This window comes from Mauremys mutica, chromosome 7 (assembly GCF_020497125.1).
Source record: "Mauremys mutica isolate MM-2020 ecotype Southern chromosome 7, ASM2049712v1, whole genome shotgun sequence".
Taxonomy (NCBI): Eukaryota; Metazoa; Chordata; order Testudines; family Geoemydidae; genus Mauremys; species Mauremys mutica.
The window spans coordinates 51,001,055-51,017,195 of record NC_059078.1 but is presented as its reverse complement, the minus strand read 5'-3'; the positions used below and the strand labels follow the sequence as shown (position 1 = coordinate 51,017,195).

Below are 16,141 nucleotides of genomic sequence, written 5' to 3'. Positions count from 1 at the left end.
TAGTCTGTAGCAGTGCATGGGATTCTTCCGTCCTAAGTGCAGGACTCTGCACTTGTCCTTGTTGAACCTCATCATATTTCTTTTGGCCCAATCCTCTAATTTGTCTAGGTCCCTCTGTATCCTATCCCTACCCTCCAGCGTATCAACAACTCCTCCCAGTTTAGTGTCATCTGCAAACTTGCTAAGGGTGCAGTCCACACCATCCTCCAGATCGTTAATGAAGATATTGATATTGGACTTTGAAAACTGGAGTTTTGGGACCTGGCAGACTGGGGCTGGAGCAGCTCTCGAGATCTGTACAAAGGCGCTCAGCCGACTGCCCTCCAGCCAGAGAGCCGATTGCAGCGTTTGACACTGAGGAGTTGCTGATATTCAGAGCAGAGTTTGTGCCACTGTTTCTGTAGCATCCCTCCCAGCTGTCAGCCTGCGCCAGCAGCGGGGCCTCTCAGCCAGGCAGCGAGAGAGGGAAACACTTGGGGAGAGCAGGGGAGACGTGCAAGGGGCAGAGCCCCTTCTTGGCTAGACACAGCTTGATAAAAGCCTTCCTTGTCACTGACACTAAATGATCTAGCAGCAGCTGGGGTCCATCCATAGCCCCAATTTTAACCTGAAGCAACAGACACTGAGGATTTATCTTCAGTAAGGTGGCAGATATTCCCTTCACACGAGATGGTTGTTTTCCCCATCCTGCCAGTGTCACTTCAGGTTTGTCTAGACTGAGCTTCAGCCAGCTAGCCCACATCAACTGTCTTCAGTTCTGTTGATTGTGAGGAGTTGATCCTCAGTGTCTGTTGCTTGGCTTGCTAAGAGCCCCTTGTACACCCTGAACGAGACAGAGCCCTGTGGAACCATGCACTGCAGAAACCAGAGAGGGTCTCCGAGAGAGGGGGACAAAACCCCTGAGGGACAGCCCCCTTGCTTCCTGCCAGGGTTTGCTGGCAAGTCAGCGACTCTTCACAATCCCCAGTGTTGAAGGCAGCAGACAGATCTGTCTGTAAAGCAGTTGGTGCTGCACGTAGGGCTGGCCCCAGACTGACACAAGTCAGAGATGTGAAGTGACCATGCACTCTGAGAGTTGTCTTCCACAGCCTTTCCATTAATGTTCGCCAAGAATATGAGATTTGATAGTTGGCTGGGTTGTCAGCACCAAGAGTCTCTTTTGAGGGATGGCTGGTGGCACAAGATCTTCCTTTATTGAAGCTAAGAGCCTGACCTTGCAAAGGAGGAGATGTAAGCAATCTCCATCAACTCTTCTCTGGCCTGGAAGGACATGGATCCAAAGCACAGTTATGTACTCAGTATCTCCAATCCCTCCAGTACCTCGGAGCGACACCGGCCTAAATCCAGGTACTGAAGATCATACTCTCTGGACATTACTCTGTATCCAGGGAACCAGACAGTTCATCCCTGTCCACTGTGGACTTGATTCTGCAACTTGTAACATGATCAGCCCAAATAGAGAATTCCACAGGCCTCACACCACCCTGATATGGTTTGCACGGCATTCAGACTGGCTAACTGGCTAAGTCTGGGTGATCTTGACATCCCTGGCTCATTTAATGTATATCTTGGGTGCACTTATCCCTGTGACACACATGAACGAAATGCAGTGTGGGAGGGGAGGAAGGTGTGAGACTGTGATCTTATCAAGTAAGCAGTACAGGTGTTAGCAGTGAATATGGCCAGGGCCTGATGTGTCTCCTTTTGCTCCTGTCTGGGCAGCATGAGTAGCTGCTAGGATGGAGGAAAGGGTGGCAGCAGGAGGGGACATGATCCAGCCTAAGGGGGAGGGGAGGCAAGTCTGAAATATTAATTAGTACAAGAAATGTTAAAAGTCAAATCAAAAGAAGGGTTTTTGGAGGGGGTGGTTATTCCTCATCTGGGATGGATAGCCACCTCATAAAATTCTTTAATCTCATTACATTGCCCATCGGTGCTGTAGTTACACATGTCCATTAACGCGCAGCTGTTCTGGAACACCAAGATTGGAGAATCAGTGGCCAATCACTAACATTTCCTGGCTACAGGTGTTCAAGAACAGACTAGATAAAAGGCTCTGGTGATTAGTGTTAGGGGTGGGCTTGATCCTGTGCCGGATCCGGGAGGTAGCCTCCAAACCCATTTGGGATTCCACTGTACAGATAACAGCTGAACCTGAAAGTAGGCTTAGGCAAAAGGGAGGCCAAATTATGAGCTCCTTGTTGGAGCAGGGATGTGATGACGTGAGCTTTGATGTCTTGTCTGTTGAAGTCCAGGAAGCTTTCGTGTTCCTGCTAAATGTTCAGAAACATGGCTAATCAAAGGACAGCAGAGTCTGTTTGCCAGCCCACTGCAGGCAGTTGGGAGAAAATACAAGGTTTGTAGTGTATGCTAGAGGGGGACGCTGAAAATGGGTTCATTCCATTTCTTTTCTCCAGTAATGGAAGCCAAGCTTGAAAAACCCGAGCAAGAGCTATCAGGACACCCGAAGCCTCAGAAACAGGCTCCCCAACACGCGGCTCCTCCACAGCAGAGCCAGCCCCAGGAACCCGAGCCTCGGAAGAGAGAGGAAGGCAGAGAGCGATGGCCTTCGCAGGAGAAAAGGTACCCTCCCTGGAAGGAGAGCCAGGAGCCTGCTGCCAGGAGGGAAACCGAACAGACCACACCTCAGGAGGGTGAGAGTAAAAGTAAGTTGAGTCTCAGGCTTTCAGAAAAAGGGCCAAAGTGCAGAGCACTTGGGTTTGGCTGTGGGTGGGCTGTCACTGACAGAGTGCAATGGCTTTTCCCTATGACACCTGTCTGAAGGATACTTCCTCAGTGTGAATTCAGTAAGCTTCATGATCTGTTGCAGGCAAGGATAGTTCAGGGGGAGTGAGGTGTCTCTGCCTGGATTGCTCAGGTACTGATGGATTTGGGGAGGGAGGCCCTGCTTGGGTTTCTCAGAGGGGATTTGGGGAAAGAGAGTGGTCCCTGCCCAAACGGCCCTCGAGGAAATTAATTCAGGGCAAGCTGCCCCTACCCCATACCATTAATTTGCTGGTCTCAGCCCCGCCTCTGTGCTGTGTTCCAGATCTGCTGCCCCAAGGAGGTCTGTGCTGCTGGGGTAGCTCTGGGGCCCTGTTCCTCTCTCCCCCTCTGTTCTGAGGAGCACAGAGAGTGATTTGCCCCAGAAGCCTGGTTTGCTTAGGGAGGAGGTGGGAGATCAGAGGCAGCCAGCTGGGCTGATTCATTTCTCACAGGGCCTGTGAAGAGCCTACCAGGTCAGGGCCTGCTTTGCTTCCTGATCACCCCCCCTCTGCACCCACCCTCCCCTCCTCTTTCTCCCAGGGACCCTCTGTAACGATGCAGTCTCTGGCAGGACACAACTGAAAGTATCAATTTGGGACAAATTGATTAGAGCACGGCAGTCACAGCCCAAAGCTGGTTGTCTTTTATTACTAAGGCACACCAAACCAGCCAAACAGAGAGGACTTCGGTTTCATCCCACTGGCTAACCAGAAGTCATACAAGCAATTCCCTCAGACATTCCAGTTTCCCAGTATCACTATCAGCAGCCACTTCTTATGGGGACAAATAGTTATGAAAACGAATACCCCAGTAAAAGAAAAAAGGTTCTCCCGATCCCAAAGGACCAAGCCCCAGACCCAGGTCAATATACCAGTTAGATCTTACCCACAAATCACACTGTTGTCAGTCCTTTAGAATCTAAAATCTAAAGGTTTATTCATAAAAAAGAAATAAATATAGATGAGAGCTAAAATAGGTTAAATGGAATCAGTTATATACAGTAATGGCAAAGTTCTTGGTTCAGGCTTGTAGCAGTGATGGAATAAACTGCAGGTTCAAATCAAGTCTCTGGAGTGCATCCACATCTTGGATGGGTCATTCAGTCCTTTGTTCAGAGCTTCAGTGTAGCAAAGTTCCACCAGAGGTAAGAAGCAGGATTGAAGACAAGATGGTGGAGATGCAGCTGCCTTTTATAGTCTCTTGCCATGCAGCCTGTGCTTCCTTTGTTCCAAAAACAAGCTACCCAGCACATGGCATGTAAAAACCCGAGAGTTCTGTCCATAGGCATGTCCCTGCATGCCTTGCTGAGTCACAAGGTGTATCTGCCTTCTCTCAATGGGTCAGTTGTACAGCTGATGGTCCTTAATGGGCCATCAAGCAGGCTAGGCAGTGCTTACGCCAAATTGTCTGGGGTGTCACCCAGAAGCATATCACAAGTTTGAAATACAGACAGTATAAAGCCAATACTTATAACTTTAAATACAAAAATGATACATGCATACAGATGTCATAATCATAACCAGCAAATCATAATCTTTTCATGGACACCCTACGTGACCTTCTTTGTATAAGATTTGGTGCCACTGTATGACCTTGGCTGCAACAATGATCTATGTGGTCACAGTTCATGTCAATAACGTCACACCCTCTCTCTGGTCCTTGGAGGGCAGAGAGGTGCACAGCTGCTGGAGGAGGGTCTCCTCTCCCACCACACACATGATCCCAGGGGATGGAGCCTGCAGCAGAGGCAGCACAGCTGTTACCACCAGAACATGCTACAGGTGATGTCTTCATGGAGCAGCTTCTGTCCTGATGGCGAAGTGGCTGTTTCCTCAAACAGGGAGGCTTCCTGCTAGTCATAGCCTGGTTCAGGTCTCCTCTTGGGGGTCCAGTGACTAGCTCAGACCTCAACTCCTTCTGCCCTCGCCGCTTTTTGTCTGTCTTTGCCAGGGACTCACTGGCAGGAATTCAGGAGTGATTGTATTTGTGCGTGATTCCAAAATCAGGAGGGGCAGACCCAGATTTCTACAGGGCCCGGAGATAGCAGAGGTGCAGACAATGGGAGGAGATTGGGTCTTCATCTATGTAAAGCTACACCTGGGGGAGGAAGTGAGCAGCCGGCTGCGTAAGCAGCTGCATCAGAGGCATTCAGACAAGTTTATTTTCATTTTGCCATCACTGTGGTGGTAAGAGGCTGGCTTCATGCAATGTTCTCAGTCTTCATTTTCTCTCCCTCCCCCTGCCTGGGCTGCCGCAGCGATTATGCTGAAGCGTATTCCTCGCTTCACCCCTCCGGAAGTGATCGTGGGGCTGCTGGCACCGTTTGTTCGTCTCTCCACCTCCAGCGTGAGCATCATTAAGAAAAGGGCTAGCCAGAGGAGTGACAACTATGGCTTTGTGGAACTGGACTCGCACGCTGTAAGTGGCCCTGACCCTTCCCCAGTGTCTGTACAGAGAAAGAGCAAGAGAAAACATAGTCCTATCATAGACATCCAAGTTCACGCTACAGTTACCTTGGAAAGGCTTGTCTTGCTAGTAGAAGCAACAGTGTCTCAGGCCAGCCTCAGCCTGCCCTAGTCCCACTTTGGTCTGTCTAGCCGAGTCCCTAGTCCTAGGTGTGGGGAATGGCTGACGGCTCTTCGTCCTTCCTTCTGCTCTCCAGTACAAACCATCCGAGCTTTAGTCCTCCATAGATACTGTTAAGCTGGGTGAATTTCTTGCATCAGTAGCTCTAGGAGATGCAAACTTTCACATATCAATCAACTACAGGGATCTGCCTTTGTCCTCGGGCAGAACCGTTTCCAATACTCTCTCCTTATTGGTCTTGCCTTGCACAGAGGCTAGTGGCAACAGCAGCCCTCAGGGAAAGCAAGATCCAGGCGAGGTCCCTCCCTGACTGGTGAAGGGGCTGGAGGATGGGCAGGGAACCCAAATATGCACTTCCCCCTTCCTCACATCCCAAGAGTCTTCGAAACGTGTTTAAAAGAGACAGGGCTCTTGTAATGTTTATTGTCCCCGGGTGGTACTCCAACCTGCTGTTAGCTGCACAGCTCTCTCCCTGGTGGGTCTGGGTCGAGTCCTCCAGCACAGCAAAACTCTCCCTATCAGCTCATAGACCCTAGTGGATATGGATTTACTGAATTCAGTAATCAAACTATAAGACCTGGTTCATATCCAGTCACCTCTGGAGCCTGTTACATGGTGTGGTGGGTGACCTGTATTCTCACCAGGGTTCAGCCTCAAATATCTCACCTAGAACAGCCCCAGTCACTTCAGAGTTCATTCCATCATGGCTGGATTTTGGAAGTGGGCTTCTGTTTCCTTCTGAAGAATGCAAGCTTGTCTCTTCTTTCCCCAGGAAGCAGTGCAGTTGGTGAAGGTTCTGCAGAACCTGGATCCCCCAATCTGCATTGATGGGCACACCGTGATTGTGAATCTAGCCACAGGAAAGAGAAGGTGAGAGAAGACGAGAGGCAACACTATCCGATGTACAATGGGCTGTAGTGCTTTGGTCTCTCCAGTTAGGGCCACTTTATCATACTTGGAGGCCTAAAGCTTAAGCACCCAAATAGTGCACAGGTTCCTGGATAGGTAATTAGGTACCTTCCCAGAGGTTTAAGAGGCTAACTTTAGTCATCTAAGTTTGACAAGGAGACTTGGGTGTCTGAAAAACAAATGGCAAGAGTATTTTGGCTGTATGGGCTTAACCTCCCAGTCCAGTGGTTCTCAGCCTTTCCAGACTACTGTTCCCCTTTCAGGAGGCTGGTTTGTCTTTCATACTCCAAATTTCACCTCACTTAAAAATACTTGCTTACAAAATCAGGCATAAAAAAAGTGTCACAGCACATTATTACTGAAAAATTGCTTACTTATTTTTATCATATAAAAATAAAATAAATCAGCTGGAGTATAAATATTGTACTTACATTTCAGTGTATAGTATATAGAGCAGTATAAATAAGTCATTTGTATGGAATTTTAGTTTGTATTGACTTCACTAGGGCTTTTTCTGTAGCCTGTTGTAAAACTGGGCAAATATCTAGATGAGTTAATGTACCCGCTGGAAGACCTATGTGTACGCATACCCCTGGTTGAGAACTACTGTCCTAATCAAGTGGCCTTTAAAGTTGGTGCCCACTGACCAATTCCCATTTTCTGGGGGCTAGGAGATGGGGCTTAGGCATTTCCTAGGGCAGGGGTCTCAAACATGAAGCTAATCTAGTTTTAATTAGGAAATTCTGTTTCTCTCTCACTAGAAATGACTACGGGGAGCAGGCCAACAAACTCTACTACAACCCGGTAGGTCTGCGCCAGTGCTGCATCTTGGAGTGACTTACCTGTAGCTAGCAAAAGGGGCTAGTTGTGGTTGTTGTCATCTGTGCTGTTGGCTATGATGGCACTCACGCTGAAGGGGAGATTGGGCTGCTGGTGGCCAGCATGGGGACTGAGCTTTCTTTTGCCAAACCACTTCCTTTGAACTGCCAAAAACTTCCCAGGTTGAAGGCAGAACACTCAGCTAAGGGCGAAACTGCTATGCTCCTAACTCTTAGGCATTGCAACATGCACCATTCAGTCTATAACACCCTGCTCGGACCTTCAGTACCTAGGGCAGAGGGGGTTCAGGGCAGAGACTTGAAGGGATCAAATAGTCTGGCTTAGCCAGTACACATATATTGGGCGTAGGGCATACCATATTATGGCTTTCCCACAATTCTGTCCACTTGGCTCACGTTTGTCAAGAGAGATATATATCCTACAATACTCTGCAAAGCTAAATATAGCTTCTGACATTAGCAAAGAAAAAGCCTGTCAAAGACAAAATACATTCATTCTACGTTGGAGGACAAGTACCTTCATGGGCAACTGGTTTCAAATGTAGTATCCAGAAGAGAGATAAAGAAAGGTACAGAACAGTAATCTAGTGGACTGGCGCAAACAGGTGCGTTGGATCATCAGAGACGTATAAAGCGATTTGTAAGCTGTAAGCAAACGTGCTATAAATGTAAGTGGTTTGGGGGTGTATTTCAAAGCCCCTACTGTGTAAGGTGAACTAAGTGTACTGCAAGAAACCGCCTCCCAGAAAGATTGCAGATTTCCTTCCTTGTAGAGTCCATGGCTGGAAGGGACCATTGTGATCATCTAGTCTGACTAATGCAACTATGTTCTTTACTAGTCTACAGTTCACACGACAGAAACTCAGGAGCTTTTGTATTGTTCTGCTTAGCCAATTTCCTGTCTAAGAACAAAGTTTGCTGAACTTGCTGCTGTTGTCTGTACTCTGAAATGCTTTCACAGAGTTAATCTTGGCTCATGTCTATTAATCAATACTTGGTTCATTATCTGCCATAACTTCAGAAAAGTACTTACCCATAAGAGCCTTTTAAAAAAACAGCTACAGACAATCCGAGGTGGGGTCAGGATCTCTTCTGTACAGCATTGGGAGGATGGGATGTGGGATGTTCTCTGTGTACAATACAGCACAGGTTGGAGATCACTGTTGAACTGGAACCCTGTTCAAAGCCTACTGAAGTAAATGGGTCTTTCTCTTGACTTCAGTGGGCTTTGGATCAGGCCCTGGGAGAGTACATTTGTCCCCTTATTAGGGGAAAAGCGATGCCGGTTCTTCCTCCATTGGAAATGGCTGAAGGTGTGTCACCCTGCATTCTTGGAGCCCATGTGAGAGAGGAGTGCTTGCCAGATAGTCTCCTTTTGTGACCTGTGTCTAAACAGCTCTCTTGTTCCAGGGCAAAAGGGGCATGCGGGACAGGAGAGGTGCCGAATCGCAGAGACACAGCCGAGCGCAGTGTAAGGCTAATTTCTACCATGCTTTTACCGTGGATTCTTTTCTTCTTTATAGGTACTTAAAGGAGCACTGCCAACTTGAAATCAATCAATTTTTTAAGAGCTGAAAGTAGGCTCTGGTCCTACTCTCGCCTCTCAGTTCCCCTACCAGTTTTGTTGGGTTTACAATCACATTGTCCTGTTTTATTATGTTTTTTTTCTCCCCCTTGCTGTGTGTAAAAGACCCACACAAACAGGGGAAACCAACTGATTGTATACAGTCAATCAACCAGTGTAAAAAATAGAGAAATATTTTCCCCTGATCTCTTTTAGTTACAGGAATTGTATGGGAGGGTTGTACAAATAGCTTGTAAAAAATTTCATTTCGGTGTGGCATTGACTATCCTTACTTGTAACATCTCAGATCACTGTAACTGATGGTGATTAGAGAGAAAAAAACATTCTTCATATTCCTTGATGTGCCTGCCGGAAGCCTTTGACAGCACTTTGTGTGCAGCTCTTTTCATGGGCGCCCTGTAGGATCAGTGTTTCCCCTCCTGTTTCTGAGCAGCTTTCATTGTAGAGGCACATACCTTGTAGGGGCAGGGGCAGGTTATCAACCCACTTTTAAGTCATTATTTTGAAACTGACCATTATTTGAAACTGATTTCAACTTGGCTGTGTCCCTTTAAATGAAATCAGCTGGTGGTCTCAGTCCAGGCACCAGTGGGCAAAAGCCTGCACTGCATTAACTGGCACCAACAAAGTCGGAGCTGGATGCGTTGTGAAAACAAATTTATCTTCTTGGCCTTAGAGGAGTGAAAGATATTGGCAGAGCAGTGTGGGGAAGCTTGCAATGTATGTGCTCTGTGGAGAGAGGGCTTCCATCTCCAGGGCTGGTCATCTTTCCCCCAGCTCAATATTTGCGCACACCTGTATTTTTGTAAAAGTTTCTCCTAAGGCGAATCTGATGTTGGCTCTTCTCTCTTCCCATTCAGCTCCGTCAGATGTGTCCACTTTCATCTATGATCCTGACACTGGGAACTACTATGACCCTATAGCTGGGTTATACTACGACCCCAAGACACAGGTGAGTGGGTGGGGCAGGGGAATATACACCTAGCTGGTTTTATAGCAGGTGTGTGAACTCTCCTCTAAGGAGCACATTTCACAGCGTTGGTGCCACTTTCCCCTGTGGAGTCAGATGGTGCAGTTGAAGGAGGTCTGGGATATGGGAATACAGATTGGGCTTTATTTCCAGGTCCTGTCCCCTGCTTAGTGCCCCTGAAAGTTCAAGAAGCTCTGCCTTCCCAGTAGAGTCTACAGCACTGACTTGGGAGGAGAGATTTGGAGCTGATTGGATTCACGTTGGTTCAGTTAACTCACTAAAGCAGTGATACTCAGACCTAAGGTGTTCAGGAGCCAAATTAGTGATTGACATTACCCAAAAGGGCCACAGTCGTGTGAATTCATTGTTTCATTTGCTATAGTATTATATAGTCATACTTAAACAGTATGATGGGGGAAATATTTCGTTTTTAATCCGATCTTTCTAATCTATCTAATTCTTGCTGCAAAATGACTGACCAAGTATTATTTTATTAACTACAATTGGCTAATAACATAATAAAAGCATTCTGATTGGTTAAAAACTTAGATTGGTTAATAATGAAATCACACAGTGTTTTAATATCATGTGCTGCAAAGAGTCGCAGGAGACATGTTAAAGAGCCACTTGCAGCTCCTGAGCTCAGTCGGAGTATCACTGTTCTAAAGGGTGCTTTGCTCTACCCTATGCTCTTCCCTGTCCCCTAGAGTCCCACCTCAGAGGTCTATGTCCCTGCTTTGTTCAGCAGACATGCCACAGGAAGAGTGCCCTTGCTGGACCTCACCAGAGACTGAAAGCACATGACTGCCACCATTACGTGATGGTTTAAACTAAGCTTTATCTCTGGTCTTCTCGCTCGCTCTGTCTTCTGGCTGTACGGCTGAGCCATTGTTGTGTCCATAGAGCCTAGAGCGCTAGCTACAGCCTTGCTGGAAAAGTGCTATCCAGAGCAGGTCTTCCCAACCCCATGGGGGGCTGTTTCCCCATGGACGGTAGCCATCAGCATCCTGTGGCTGTGGCCAGGGTTACTGTGCCATAGACCTCCCTCCCCACCCCCTCGCACCCATCTCAGCCAAGTCCACAGTGCCACTCCCACTGTCTCATTCTTCCACTGTCTCCTTCAGTCCCTTTGCCCTTGCAATCTCTTTCCTTTGCTGTCTCCATATCATCAGTCTAATACTGGGACCCAGGCGTTTGCTCTTTGCTAACTCTCTTGCACACACTCCATTTCAGAAACAAGTCACAGTGGGCCGAGAAGCAGCATCAGCCCCTACGAACGGCCGGGGAAAGAGGCATGGGAGCCATGAAAGGACGAGTGAAAGGAAGGAGCCATCCGGCAGGGACAGAAAGGAGAGAGGCAGAAGTACTTCAGCAAAGGTAAATTGTCTCTGTGATCAGAATGGTCCAGTGTCTCAGGCTCGGCAGCTGAGCTGTGAAGGAGGAGCTGAGAGGGGCTGTTCTGAAGGTCTAGGAGGGAGATCGGGGCAGTGAAAGAGCATAAGAGTCACTGCTGAGTGTGGGTTCTTCACCTGGGAGTCACGACCACCTTCCCGTTCTTTATGGCTAGATGGCAGCCATAGGGTGGGAAGTCAAAGCTAGACACATTCAGACTGGAAATAAGGCGTACACATTTAATGAGAGAGTCATTCGCCATTGGGACAGTTTACCCAGAGCTGTGGTGGATTCTCCATCCCTGACCATTTTTAACTCAAGACTGGAGAGAGCTTTCAGAGAGAGGACTGTGGGGTGTTCTCTGGCCTGTGTTCTCCAGGAGGTCAGACTAGATGAACACAATGGTCCCTGCAGGCTCTAGAGTCTAGGAATCTTTTGTAACTCATAGGCCCCTAATGCTGAAAGCACCTGGGCATCGTAACAGAACTGCCACCAAAATCCCCATGGTACATAAAGACAATATGCCAGCAAGTGCATCTTCACCTCCCGCCCAATTGCATGCCCTGAGCAATCAACCCATATCCCCAAACCATACATGGACAGGAGAGCCAGGCAGCGGTCCTGGGCTGGAGGGAGGAGGGGACAATGCTTCAGCTGCTTCAGGCAGAGCTTAGATCGTAAACTGTTTGGGGCAGACTTCCTTTGTTGTTGTTCTGTATAGCACCTAGCACAGTGGGGCCCTGAGTCTGGACTGGGGCCCCCACGTGCTATTGCAGTACTGTCAGTTAATAACCTCTGTGCCCAGAGGGGAGCTGCGGTATGGAACCAGCTGACAGCTGTGATCCACCTCAGGGAAACGTACGTAGGCAGGCCGTGTTTGGCACAGCACTGAGCACACACGGTTTGATCCTGACTGTGGTCTCTGGGAGCTAGTGTAACCAAATGCCAGCAAGAAGGGGATTGATGGGCATGGGGGTTTTGACATGAGTGCAGCCTGAAATTGCTCGCCTCCACTCCTGTCCTTACTGTGCTGTAGTGCACCTGTGCGGGAGAGCTGCTCCCTGAACAGGGAACACTCTGAACCCAGATTACGCAGCTCTGTTGTCGAGGAGCATAGTGGGTGACTCAGCATCTTCCCTCACTTCGAGTTCAGTTCAGGAGGTCGCATAGTCCTCTGGGACTGGAGGTGTCTGAATGAGTAATCCTACTCTTGTCATGTCCCCCAGATCCCAGCCTGCCTGTAGCAGGGGGACACAGCCTCCCTGGCAGCTGCTGTCAGTATTGCAATGGACTGGTCCAGCAGAAAGTGCTCAACAAAGTGGTGGGGAGGGAGGGGATTCATGTAGTGTGGCTGCTGCACCAGACTCCAAGGACATTACCTCTAGGACACACACAGCCTCTGCTGAGCCCAGAGAAGGTGTGTCTGCAACATTAAACCCTTCTGTCCTTCCACTGTCTGTCAGGGATGCTCGCTAAGCGAGTTCCCAGCCGCTCTTTGGGCACTCTCACTTTGCTCTCCAGGAACACTGCAGGTTTAACTCCCGATCTTGGATGTTTCAGAATGAATTTGTAGAGGAGAAGCCCCCTGTTGAAGACGTCTTTAAAAAACCATTGCCTCCTTCAGCGAAGAAGGAAGAGGGCTCAGCTCCGGTAAGACGCTCCGTAGCATGTGTTGCTGTTTGGCTTGTTAGTGGAGAAAAATTAAACTAGACAGAACCTTGACCTGATCCTCTGTTTGCTTTCCTAGCACAAATCCCATTGCTGCAGGGTATGGAGTGCAGAGGAATGCAGCTGGGGGTCCCTCCCTTTGCACCTAGACCTCAAAGCCTTAGCCCCTGCTCTCAATGCTGTTTGTTTAACTTTATGCAGACTTCTGATGGAGTGGGTTTGGAGGCCGCTGTCTCTGCACGTGGCATCTCCTGATCTCCCCCTTGATTTACACCCTGACTTTGGGGTACTCCTGCTTCTGGTGCTCATCAGGCAGAGAAGGGAATGTTCAAAGAACTGCAGAGGGTTTTTTGTTTGTTTTTTAACTCAGAACTTGTTTTGCACAAGATTCGTGGACCAGAGAGGTCTATAGCCAACTCGCAGGAATCTCACCCTTTTTAAGGTCTTGGGAAATCCAAGGAGAGTGACACTGCAACTGGCATACAGGAAAGAACCATCCTGCTGCACACCCCATCCCCAGTCCCTCCTGACTTGGAGAGGCAATCCCCTGTGCTTAAATACATGGCTGGGTGGCTAATGGCCAGGCACCCCATCTTGGGAATACAGGGGACATTTGACTACTTAGCTGCTAGCTTCCTTCCATGTGGTGCCCATGCTGCTGAAATGCCACCCACTTCTCTGTCAGGCAGAGACTGAGGCGGGGGATATTACATGAGGGCCTGGCAGGGCGGAACAGACTTGGGGTTGCAAAGTGGCATTATCCTCTGCTGCTCTGTCTGCAGCCCAAGGTGGTGAACCCTCTGATAGGGCTCCTAGGCGAGTACGGAGGAGACAGCGACAACGAGGAGGAGGAGGAAGAGGAGGTGCAGTTGCAGCGGCCACAGCCTCCCCATCCACCGGCGCAGCGGGAGGAGCAGCCAAGGAAGGCTGACCGTGACGAGGACAAGCTAACTGACTGGAATAAGCTGGCCTGTTTACTGTGCAGGAGGCAGTTCCCCAATAAGGAAGTGCTGATCAAGCATCAGCAACTCTCCAACTTGCACAAGGTAATGGAGGCCCTATGGGGGCCCCAGCTGGTCCCACTCTTCAGGGCTGCAAATGACTTAGCCTGTGATTTATGAGGGAAGGGGAAGGAGTTGTGTGGGCGGAACTGATTGGATCCTGGCTCAGTAGCCCGCGAAGCCTCTCTGTTCAGAGCCTTTTTGTGTGGACAACATGTATCGATGCTCTGTAACTAGCTAAAGTGTGGTATTACGGGCTGCAGAACCCAGCAGGCATAAACAACCTCCCCAAGCCAGGGACTGTACTGGGAAGGGGGAGGTTAAACAGGACATTCTCCCCCACGTGTTCCTGGGGAGAGCTGTGTGCCTTTACACCTGGGACGTAGTGTGGAGATGAGCTATAGAAAGTCATCAGTGCTGTAGGGTGGTTATGGGTTAACCTGCCTCAGCGAGGAGGGGCACTAAAGGGATAAGGGTTGAGCATGCCTGTCCTGGGATGTGCTACCTGCTAGTTCTCTGATGGGGTGGATGAAGGGAGCCAGCTGTTGGGTGATGTGGATTCCTGGCTGGGTACTTCTGAGAGTGCTGCATACAAACTAGCACTTACTACCTGAATCTGTAGACACTATTGTCTACACGCAGCGACACATTTCAGGGTGTGGGGTGGGCCATGGAGGGGGATGCAGGCAGAGTTGCAGAGACAGAAGCGAGGACAGTACCTGCCTGTGTTCTGCACAGCTTCAGCCAGCTCACTTCAGTGAATACCAAATTAACACACTCTCCGGAACACAAAAGGCTACGAAGCAGTGACGGTGATTCCGTGCTCTACAGCTTGGCTGGGAAGAGAAAGGAAAGACTTTTGACTGTCCAAGAGCAGGCGCCAGTGCATGGGTATTAAATGAGTTGCGAAAGCAGCAATGCTGGGCGGTGTCGGAAGTTATGGCCTAATGCATGCAGGTCAGGCAGGAGGTCAAAGGTTAAGTTTGGGCACAAAACATCAAATCATCTAGACTCAATCCATGATTCCAGCTGTTTGCTTTCTCCACTGACAGACACTTCTGCTTTCCTCCTTCCAGCAAAACCTGGAGATCCACAGGAAGATCAAACGATCCGAGCAAGAGCTGGCATATCTGGAGAGGAGAGAGCGAGAGGTGTGTGCGTGTGGGGGTGGGGAGGCTTTAGCTCAGCATGGTATATCTGTCACCCTACCGAAGCAGGATCCTGTGCTAGCCCACAGCCAACCCCCAGTGTTCGCTTGCCTCCACCATACACATGTTGTAAACACCCAGAGTTCAGCCTGCGAACCACATGCAGTCTGGGGAGTCTTATGCTGTGGCCCTTGGTGCAAAGGTCCGACCTTAGAGATGAGTATGTCAGCCAGATGACAGCCTGAGTCTGCTCTTCCTCTCAAATGGTGCTGGGCATGGTCTTGGTGTGGTGCTGTCCTTGCAAAAGGAGGAGGTTCCAACTGGAGCTGGTGTTATGCTTGTGTGGGATGTTCAAGGTACCCTGACTTGTATGCAAAATTAGCGCAGCTGTCGAGTGGCTTAAATAAAGGCATGTAAATATCAGGTATCTTCCTGGTTAGCGAAAAGTAGCACCACATTTAGTGGAAAAACTGTTTACCTGCAAATCAACATGTTTTAGCAGCAAAGAGTCCTGTGGCACCTTATAGACTAACAGACATATTTGGAGCATGAGCTTTCGTGGGTGAGTACCCACTTCGTCAGATGCATGTCAACACGTTTTAGTGGTTTCTGACCAATAAGAATCAGCCTCTCTTTAGGGCAATAACTGAAGTACAGCTGCAAAACATGATTAAAATCGATGGGTTACATCAAGGCTTGAAATCAGTGATTTCAATTGCTTTGATTATCATCAGCCCACCTGGATGTAAGTGGTTCTTGTTTCACCAGCACTCTGTGCCTTGCAGGGCTCCTTGTGGGCCGCCCCTGTGCTCATGTGAGCTGGAGCATTCCAGTCTGTGAAGCAGGGGCCGGCACCCACCTTGCAGAGCATGGGGAGCAGCAGGAGTTTGGTGTCTGCAATGCTGGAGGGGTGGCTGATGTCCATATTCCTCCTTCCCCACCCAGTGTCAGCCACAGCATAAGCACTGGTCTGATCCCAAGTAGGCTGGATGCTGGACTTGCTGGGAGCAATGTTGTGACACGGTAAGGGAGGCTCCGTGGAATGGTGCCAAACACAGGGCTATAAAAGCCTCCTATTTATCCAGCAGTCAGTCAGTCAGGCCAAGAAAGCGGCTCTTCAGCTGCTGGCATAGAGTATCAGACAGTTCCAGCTGCTCCCTGGGAATCTCAGAGGGACAGTCCCATCTATTTGCTTTGTTGGGCCACATGCAGTGCTGCTCTAATCCACTGGTGAGTGTCTCCCAGGTCTCCCTTTGTGCCTGCTCCCCAGAGTCCAG

The 16,141-nt window shown here is 49.1% G+C and overlaps 1 protein-coding gene across 1 annotated transcript in view; it reads left to right on the top strand.

Moving 5' to 3' along the window:
- Positions 1–16,141, top strand: part of RBM6 (RNA binding motif protein 6) — a 155,533-nt gene that overhangs the window by 135,592 nt on the left and 3,800 nt on the right. Inside the window, exons 10-19 of the mRNA XM_045023212.1 lie at positions 2,418–2,666; positions 5,024–5,184; positions 6,125–6,222; positions 7,023–7,065; positions 8,511–8,571; positions 9,546–9,637; positions 10,889–11,032; positions 12,608–12,697; positions 13,498–13,761; positions 14,793–14,867. Of these exons, the coding sequence (XP_044879147.1) occupies positions 2,418–2,666; positions 5,024–5,184; positions 6,125–6,222; positions 7,023–7,065; positions 8,511–8,571; positions 9,546–9,637; positions 10,889–11,032; positions 12,608–12,697; positions 13,498–13,761; positions 14,793–14,867 (1,277 nt within the window). The remainder of the gene's footprint in view (positions 1–2,417; positions 2,667–5,023; positions 5,185–6,124; positions 6,223–7,022; positions 7,066–8,510; positions 8,572–9,545; positions 9,638–10,888; positions 11,033–12,607; positions 12,698–13,497; positions 13,762–14,792; positions 14,868–16,141) is intronic.